This window comes from Thamnophis sirtalis, unplaced genomic scaffold (assembly GCF_051295495.1).
Source record: "Thamnophis sirtalis isolate CommonGarterSnake01/CBP01778 unplaced genomic scaffold, rThaSir2_p1.2 scaffold_2, whole genome shotgun sequence".
NCBI lineage: Eukaryota > Metazoa > Chordata > Lepidosauria > Squamata > Natricidae > Thamnophis > Thamnophis sirtalis.
In genome coordinates, this window is record NW_028261382.1 from 140,208,407 (window position 1) to 140,218,519 (window position 10,113).

The 10,113-nt window shown below is 38.3% G+C and overlaps 1 protein-coding gene across 1 annotated transcript in view; it reads right to left on the minus strand.

Annotated features, from left to right (window-relative positions):
* The window catches only part of RP1 (RP1 axonemal microtubule associated), a 211,981-nt gene that overhangs the window by 181,516 nt on the left and 20,352 nt on the right, over positions 1–10,113 (minus strand). The window contains exons 4-7 of the mRNA XM_087707060.1: positions 7,630–7,793; positions 5,736–5,822; positions 4,197–4,329; positions 251–402 (exon numbers count right to left, since the gene is read on the minus strand). Coding sequence (XP_087563186.1) covers positions 251–402; positions 4,197–4,329; positions 5,736–5,822; positions 7,630–7,793 — 536 coding nt within the window. The remainder of the gene's footprint in view (positions 1–250; positions 403–4,196; positions 4,330–5,735; positions 5,823–7,629; positions 7,794–10,113) is intronic.

The window sequence follows — 10,113 nt, forward strand, 5'->3', positions numbered from 1 at the left end:
AGGTACCATTTTGTTCGGAAGGTAACAGTGTTCCATGAGCCTCGGCCTATAGCCATGCTGGCCACATGAGCATGGAAATGTCTTCGGACAATGATGGTTCTCTTGGCCAAGAAATGGAGCACTATGCCCTAGAGTTGGATGTGACTGACAGGGAAACCTTTACTTTTTTTTAACCTACATTTCAGGTAAAAAAAGGACTTTCATATACAGTATACATATTTAGCAGTGGGTTTTATGGGAATTCACTCACTTGTCCTTTCATGTGTTGTTGAGACTTCATTGACCTATGCAGCTGTCGGCACCCTGTGTCACCTTTTTCTCCATTGATTGCTATGTAAACATCAGCTTCTGTCCCAGCATTCCAGAGATCACCAGTTACTACATGCACCTTGTACATTGCCACTGAAAATTTAAAAAAGATAGCAATTTACCAACATTATGCTGTGTACAATTATTTTATACTGCTGTCCAACATGCATCAATATCATATTTATTCCTTGTATCTAGCTGACCATTTAAAGTACATGATTCTGGTTGGCTCACAATTAAAACAATTAAAACATGGATAAATTAAAATAAAACATGCAGTGGTTGGAGAACCATAACAAGTCCTCAACACACCCAAGAGATCAGTTTCATTCCACATCTGGAACCCTAGGCTCAGGCACGGAACCAGGTCTTCAAATACTTACAAAAGGTCTGCAATGTGTGAGCCAATCTAATTTTATGGGGATGATATTCCAGAATGGAGCTATCATGACAGAAAAGGCTTTTGAGATTGAGATTGAGATTGAGAAGTTTATTTCTATGCCGCCCTTTTCCCTGGGGGGACTCAGGGCAGCTTACAACTCGAAGGGGAGGGGAAAACAAACATTTAACAGGTAGGACAATACATTATAAAAAAACACAACATTCATACCATTCGGGCGGGTTACAGTCTTTAGCCCCAGGCCTGATGGGATAGCCAGGTTTTGAGGGCTGTGCGGAAGGTCTGGAGGGTGGTGAGGGTACGAATCTCCATGGGGAGATCGTTCCATAGGGTCGGAGCTGCCACCGAGAAGGCTCTCCTCCGCGTAGTTGCCAGTCGGCATTGACCGGCAGATGGGATTCGGAGGAGGCCTAATCGATGGGATCTAATAGGTCGAATGGAGGTAATTGGCAGTAGGCGGTCTCTCAAGTACCCAGACCCACTACCATGAAGGGCTTTATAGGTGACAAGTAGCACCTTGAAGCGTACCCGGAGATCGACAGGTAGCCAGTGCAGCTTGCGGAGGAAAGGTGTTATGTGGGTGAAGCGAGGTGCACCCACAATCACTCGCGCGGCCGCATTCTGGATTAGCTGAAGTCGCCGAATACTCTTCAAGGGCAGCCCCATGTAGAGCACATTGCAGTACTCCAGCCTAGAGGTCACAAGGGCACGAGTAACTGTTGTGAGGGCCTCCCGGTTCAGGTAGGGGCGCAACTGGTGCATCAGGCGAACCTGGGCAAATGCCCCCCTGGTCACAGCTGACAAATGGTGTTCAAAAGTCAGCTGTGGGTCTAGGAGGACTCCCAAGTTGCGGACCCTGTCTGAGGGGTGTAGTGTTTGACCCCCCCAGCCTGAGAGATGGAATACTTGCCGAATTAGTGGGAGGGAAACACAACAGCCACTCGGTCTTATCTGGGTTGAGCACAAGTTTGTTAGCCCTCATCCAGTCCCTAACAGCTTCAAGGCCCTGGTTCATCACGTCCACCGCTTCATTGAGTTGGCACGGGGCGGACAGATACAGCTGAGTATCGTCCGCATACTGGTGGTATTTTATCCCGTGCCGCCGAATGATCTCACCCAGCGGTTTCATGTAGATGTTGAAAAGTAGGGGGGACAAGACCGAACCCTGCGGCACCCCATATGTTAGGGGCCTAGGGGTCGATCTCTGCCCCCCAACTAACACCGACTGCGACCTGTCCGAGAGGTAAGAGGAGAACCACCGCAAAACAGTGCCTCCCACCCCCACCTCCCGCAGTCGTCGCAGAAGGATACCATGGTCGATGGTATTGAAAGCCACTGAGAGGTCAAGGAGAACCAGGATGGAGGCGTAGCCTCCATCTCTGGCTCTCCAGAGGTCATCGGTCAATGCGACCAAAGCGTTTTCTGTGCTGTAGCCAGGCCTGAAGCCGGACTGGAATGGGTCAAGGTAACTAGCTTCCTCCAAGGACCGTTGGAGCTGAAAGGCCACCACCTTCTCAACAACCTTTCCCACAAAGGGGAGGTTGGAGACTGGGCGATAATTGGTAAGAACGGCTGGATCCAAAGATGGTTTCTTCAGGAGGGGTCTCACCACTGCCGCTTTGAGTACGGGGGGAAAGACCCCCTCCCGAAGGGAGGCGGTAACGACCGCCTGGATCCAGCCCCGTGTCACCTCCCTGCTGTTAGCAACCAGCCAGGAGGGACATGGGTCCAGTACACATGTGGAGGCACTCACAGCTCTCATGGCCTTGTCCACGTCCTCAGGGGCAACATCCTGAAACTCAACCCAGCGATGGTCTGCCAGATTATCCCCTTGTGCCTCAGCTGGATCTGCGGAATCGGAGTCCAAGTCCGACCGAAACCGAGCAACTTTGTCCGCTAGAAACTGGACGTAATCCTCAGCCCTATCCTGCAGGGGTTCCCCCATATCCCTCCTATTTAGGAGGGAACGGGTTATCCTAAACAGGGCGGCTGGGCGCGACTCAGCGGAGGCAATCAAGGTGGCAATATAAGTTCTTTTCGCCGTCCTAATTGCTCTGATGTATTCCTTGATGCAAGATGTTAGAAGTGCTCGGTTCGATTCGGATTTATTGGATCTCCATGAGTGCTCTAGGCGTCTCTTCCGGCGCTTCCTCTCCCGGAGTTCCTCGGTGAACCAAGGGGGCCTCCTGGATCCACTGCCTCGGAGCGGCCGTAGTGGCGCAATCTGATTAAGAGACTCCGTCGCTGCCGAATTCCACCCTCAAAATATTACATTGGTAGCAATCTCTATATCTTGTGGAATAAAAGTTGTTTGGGCTGTATAAATACTTATTTATCTAGACTCTTCTATATTCACTTTCAATGGATGACCCCAATTTTTAGTAACTGATTCTAATATAGGTATTATTCCAGTTTTTGGGGAAGACTTTCTTTGAAGTCTTATCAATACTCCTTGGATTATGGAAAATGCAACCTGCTTTGTTACCTATCTCTCCTACCACATCAGGCAGGACAGACAGAAATAAAAAAGTCTGTTTGTACCTGAGGTTGAAGCCTGACAAAGCAAATGGTCCGGAGCTGTGTATCAAGCCAAAGACATAACTAACTTATCATTCTTCTCCCTAAGTGGCCAACCCAATTGCTAATCATGTTTATATACTATTAAGTGTTTTCCACCATGAAATATATTTAGAGCCCTCAAAATATTACATTGGTAGCAATCTCTATATCTTGTGGAATAAAAGTTGTTTGGGCTGTATAAATACTTATTTATCTAGACTCTTCTATATTCACTTTCAATGGATGACCCCAATTTTTAGTAACTGATTCTAATATAGGTATTATTCCAGTTTTTTTCATCCTTTTGGCTACTCTTGCTCCTTGTTTTCCATTGATACCTTAATGGTCTTTTTGAGGTGCACTGCTTATGAAGCATAAGAATGTGAAATGTGACTTATATAAAAGACATCCATTTTATTTGTTGTTCCTTTCCTAACACTGTCCTTGAAAACTGCTGCTTGAAAACCTGTAGATAATCTATGTATATAATGGTCTCAATGGCTAGACATAGGTTGATATGTCTGGCATCATCATGGAATTTAAAAGTTTGGAAGTATTAATTGTGGCACGTTGCATTATTGTCTTTGAAATGTATATAATATTTATATACAGTAGAACCTCTGGTCACAAATGCTTCTGACCATGACCAAATTGGGTTCCAACCCAAAAATTCACACAAAAATATATTTTTTTGTGGTAGATTTTCCCTTCTGCACCATTTTTTTTGTAAGCACCAAATTGCAAAATTAGGTTCAGGTCACAACCAAATCGGGTTGCGACCAAGGTTATGGAATGAATTATGGTTGTGACCAGAGGTTATACTTTATTTAATTTAAATTTATATTTAACATAAATTCTTACATATAAATATCTTGAAATTACTCAATGAGCAGAATTGAGCAGTCATCTTGTTATTCTGGAAGCTTACCTGGAAGAACGGGGTATCCCTGATGCAAAACAGGAAGTTCCTGACTGATTTCACCTTCATCTTGAGCTTGCGTCAGCCACTTTTCAACAGAGAAATCATATTTTTCCCCTGTAACAATATTCTGCAATTGCAGCTGAAAGACAATTGAAACTAGATTATTCTAAGATCTTTACAGAAATGAAGTAGAGGTTTTTCTATCACATTCCAATGTGATAGGACCAATTGCTGAGCTTATGTTTTAAAAAAAGACTCATTTTTTACACTCATTTTACAGGTATGACTTTTCTATGGGGAACATAATTCAAAGGTTTCACATGCTGTTTTGGTAGTATATGAGCATGTTAGCATGTGTTTTTGCATGCATGCTTTCCTATAAATGTGCTTCTTAGAATTCTAAGAACAGTATTTTGCATATCCAAAGTGAACAAAATGTTTTTACTCCATCTCCTGAAATATTCAAGAGACCCTAAAGATATTTCAAGTCTATTAATTCCATTCTATAGCAGTGAAAACTTTTCATGAAGACACTATATTAACTGTACACTAAAAGCATAATTAGGATGGTATCCAAGTTATTTGTGTTTGGGTGTGTGTATATGTGTACGTATGCATGTATGTATGTATGTATGTATGTATGTATGTATGTATGTATGTATGTGTTTGTGGATGTTCATAAATATTTATTTGGGGAGGATAATTTATAAGAGTCTAATTGCCAATAAATGAAATAAGTTGATTATCCATGTTAAGATGCTCTCTCTGAACTACAAGTTCCAACCAGAGTGCTTAAAAGATCAAATTGGACAGAGCCAGAAGTGGTTTTCAGCAGGTTCTGAGCAGTTCTGGAGAAACGGTAGCAGAAATTTTGAGTAGTTCGGAGAACCAGTAAATACCACCTCTGACTTGGCCCACCCCCATTTATTCTCTGCCTCCCGAGCCCCAGTTGATCGGGAGGAAATGGGGATTTTGCAGTAACCTTCTGCTGGAGTGGGGAGGGATTGGAGATTTTACAGTATTCTTCCCCTGCCACTCTCACCAAGCCATGCCATACCCACCAAGCCATGCCACGCCCACCAAGCCATACCCACAGAACCGGTAGTAAAAAAATTTGAATCCCACCACTAGACAGAGCCTCCTGGAAAACAATTATTTGTGTAGTTTCTATGAGTTGACACTCATTTGGTGGGACATAAGCAAACAATCAATAATGCAATGTGATACCTCATTCAGTGTTACTGATATTATATACTGTGTCGCCTTATGTAGCCTCTACTTGAAAATATATTTGGAAACATGTATTTCAAATAGCTGACCATTCCTTAAATTTTCATTATTACAATCACAAAATCAGAGAGCAACATTCTATATCCTAGCATTCTGATCATATAGCACATAGTATGTTCATGACTGTTATTTTGGGTGATATTTTCATTTTTCTAAGCTTTTCAAATCTAACAAGGGGTTTACAGTATTTGCAGTTCATTTATCATTAGAGTGGCAGATATACCTAAATAAATAAATAGTATTAATTTATGTCACCTCTTTGCAGTGCCAGGCAGGGGTTTCTCCAGAATTATTATGTCCTATCCGTATTTTGTATAGCTCTCCCAAATCTTCCGTGTGAATCTGTTCACATAATATAGCAAATCAAATAGTAGATCATATATCTTTTTTTTAAAAAAAATGCTACAATAACTTCTTTAACTATATAAGGTTGATCATATTTTTCAAATCAAAACACTTTTAGGGAAATTCCAGAGGAAAAACCTTTATATTTTTAAATTAAAATGTGAGGTTACTTTGAATTTTACTTCATACTAAAGCAAACCTAGATAATTATGTATCTCTTCTCAACATGTTGCCCTCAAAATTATTTGGCTCTTAATGATCATAAACTTCAGACATTGTGAGGACTGATATATAATGCAATCAAACAGAACCTCTAAGACCATAATTGTGAGGAACAGAGTGTTCGCTAGAATAACGTTTGACAATTATTCAAAGACTTAAAATGAACACTTTAGAGGCCAGAGTTATTTCAGCATATGAAGATTACTGATTAATTTCTTTTATTATAGTAATTATTGTTCAGTTTAATCTACATTTTTCAAGAATTAAGTTTCATTAAACTCAAAATTACACAATTAGTCATACACATTTGTATAGTCATAAATGATACTATTTTGACAAAGCACAAAATAAACTCATAGCGCTATGAGCTGCTAGCAGCCGTATTTCAATTTGAATCTTTTTTGTCCCATACACTTGAATAGACAAAAGGCAGCCATATAGCTGGCCAATGGAATTCCAATAATATTCCATTTTTGATTCCTCCTTTCTTCTAAAAGCTCTGACACCTCCCAATTTGATCTACTTGTCTCTTAACAACAAACAGCAATATCTACCAATAAATATGCTATAGCTTTATTACTATCTTCACTAGATTTATATTCAGGAAGGGGCAATGGCAGATACAGAAATGTTAGTAGTCAAAATTTCATTCAGCTTAAAAAGAAAGAAAGAAAGAAAGAAAGAAAGAAAGAAAAAAAGAAAGAAAGAAAGAAAGAAAGAAAGAAAGAAAGAAAGAAAGAAAACATCTAAAATAGATGTTGAAGCATACTTAAGTTCAGATAAGTAGTCTTATTTTTTTAAAAAAACTTATTAGGCATTATGATATACTTCCAGTTACTGTTGTATATAAACTATAATCACTATTTACAGTAAAATAAAAGTCTGAAATGATTTCTGCATTGGCCCTGATGCCCCATTCTTTTGAGCAGAAGGCAGTTACCATCTCTTTCTTCTTTTGGTAACAGACAGACTGATATCAAGCTGTATTTTTTGCCATATGAGAATTAGCTGTCACACAAGCAAGAAAAACCAGTCATTTGAATGAGTCCTACCAATTTGTTTATACATTCTTCTCAAGTAAATACCAAGCTAAGGATCAAAGAGTAAAAACAGTAACAGAAATTGTATTCATTGTAGCTGTTGTTGAGTTGTATTACAAACTGAAGTAGCTACATTATTATGAAGAGTGTTTAGAATGCAGTGTTGCAGGCTGATTTTGCCCACTGCCAGGAGTTTGATCCTGACCAGCTCAAGGTTGATTCAGCCTTCCATCCTTCCAAGTTCAGTAAAATGAAAACCCAGATTGTTGGGGAAATATGCTGACTCTGTAAACTACTTAGAAAGGGCAGTAAAGCACTGTGAAGCGGTATATAAGCCTAAATGCTGTTGCTATTATTGCAATAAATATAATTTAAATAGAATTACTTGGCTCAAGTCTTGTGGTAGTTGAAAACAGAAAATGACACAATGATATGAAATGATACTGTTTCCCACAGATAGTCACATATCACTGATATTAAGCAAATAAGAAATTTTAATTAAATGGCATTATTCTAAATTCTTGTTATAATAAATATCTTACCATGAAAGTATCTTTGCTTCCTCTTTCAAAGACTTTTTTCTCTTCCCCATATAGAAAGACAGCTCCTGAATTGCCTTGCTCCCCATATAAAGTAATATAAACTTGCGAGCTCGTTCCTGAAGATGGCTGGTCACTGGTAAAAATTACTACCTTCCATTTCATAGCTACAGAAACATAAAAAGTTATTTAAAACTATGTTGCTCACTGGGAATCCCTGTGAGATCAGCTCTTCCCTGTCAGTTCTAAGAGACCTGAACTTCAAATTACTTAACCTTTTTCTTTAATGTTTTATTACACCTCTAGGCACATCTTGGTTTATAGCAGCTGGTTTATTATTGACTGTTTTATTTAATGGTATGTATTGAAGATTGCTTTTATTTTATTTGGTATACTGCTTACAGCTTTTTAAACAGATGAAAAACTGTTTAAAACAATTATAACAATGTGACATTAATAGACAGTTTGTAAAAATAATATACACTAAAAATATACTTCCTGGAGTTTGTGGATTACATATCTGAATTATATTTACAACAACAGTAAGAGTGATAATATTAATCCCTTAATACAGTGCATACATTAATTTAAAATGGCAGTTCTTACAATAATAAAATGTCATTTAAAAATATAAAAATTCAATATCTCCTTCAATAACTAGGAAATAAGATTAAATAATGTAAAGTGTGTCTCTAAAGCATAATAACAAGAAATCCCAAATATTTATGAATACCTGCTGAAAATGAACACCAAATTCTTAGAAGTTGATTCAGTGAAAGTAATTTTCAGTTCAAGCTATATAAACGCAGAATAGGGTGGAGTTTAAGTTCACTGTCTTCTTACTCAGCATTCAGGTATTGCGTAGAGTATCAATAAAGCATTCGTCTGAATATATGCTTAAAAGTAAACAAAATTTGCAAGATCTTTTCTTTGTTCTCCTCCTTTTTCACCCTTTGGAAGAGGAATCTGAAACCAGTTAAATTAAACCAGTTTTCCTTACATAAATCTCTTTTACCACAAACCTGACTGGAATTTAAAACAGTCATATTTAATTGTGGCCCATCTTCTTTTCTTCTCTCTTAGTTATTCAGGAAATAAGTCTGTGATAGGCAGTTTTTTATTGGTTCATTTGTCCTGATATTTGTGCCTCAATAATGACTTGCATTACTATTGATGGCAGCAACAAATCTGCATAGAATTATTTTTTAATAAAGGATTTTCTTCACTGTTAAAATGCAGTGTTATGTTCATTTGTTAATTCAACAGAGCAGTATTAAAGAAAGAAAAAGAAAAAAAATCTTGTTTCAAAACCTGAATCTTTGATATCAAAGATAAAGGAATATTTTGTTCCTTCCAAATAGTTTGTACTTCTTCTGGTTCTCTGAAGGTAGAAAATAATTGTATCCTTGGGAGATTTAACTGGTACCTCTTAGTTCCTTGTCTTAATACAAAGTACCCTGAAATATATATCTATACCGTGTACAGCTGACATGCAGATTTTATTAAGCAATTCTAAACTGTTGCTTTTCTAATAAATAAGAAATTTGCTTCTGCTTTTCAGAAACACCACTCGGAATAAGCACCTTTCCCTATTTATTCTCATAACTGTAGTTTGCAATATGAGACAGAAAATGGCCTTTCACATCTGGGCTGCAAAAAAAGGGTGATTCTGCAAAAAAATGGACGTCCACTAAATGGCAGCAAAAGGATGCAGAAAAGTAAAGATCCAGAGAACATCTTGATTTTTACAACCAGATTTTGTAGCCCTAACCATACATTAATAATCCCTCACTAGTGTTCCTCTGTAATATAAGAATTGTCTCTATAAGACTCAGAAAAAAATAAGTTAAACCACATCCAAATTTCTCATTTTCTAGATTTCAGATCGTCTTATTATTTATCTTTCTCTTTTTTTAGTCAATAATTCCTATTCTAACAAGTGGCTTCAAAACATCCCTCTGCATATTCAGTTATTACAGTATAATTACAGCAATTGGTGTAATTATTAAGGTTCTGTGTTATGACCATGGTGACCCAAATTCAAATCCATTCCATAAAGTTTATCAAGTAACTTGGTCAGCCAGTACTAGGTCAGCCAAATCTATCCCCACATACATACACCAGTTTTATATTGTGAAGATAAACAGTGGGGAAGGGGTTCTATGAATATTGCATTGAATTCCTGGAAGGAAAGTGACATCATAATCCATACATATTAAAACTGTAGGATAGAACATACTCAATGCATTGCTAAGTAAGTTTGATTTGTACCTGTACAGTGTTATATACTGTATAAACCTCTTATTATACATATCAGTGAAGTAATACCGTATCTAGTTTACTAATCTATCTTAATATTATAGAGTCAAAAATGGTGAAAGGAAATTTCTATTAATGACCCCAAGAAGAATGTGAGTGGTCAGATTGTTTTGCATATTACAGGAATATTTGCTATGGGGGCATCTGCCATGGTACACCAGACCTCAA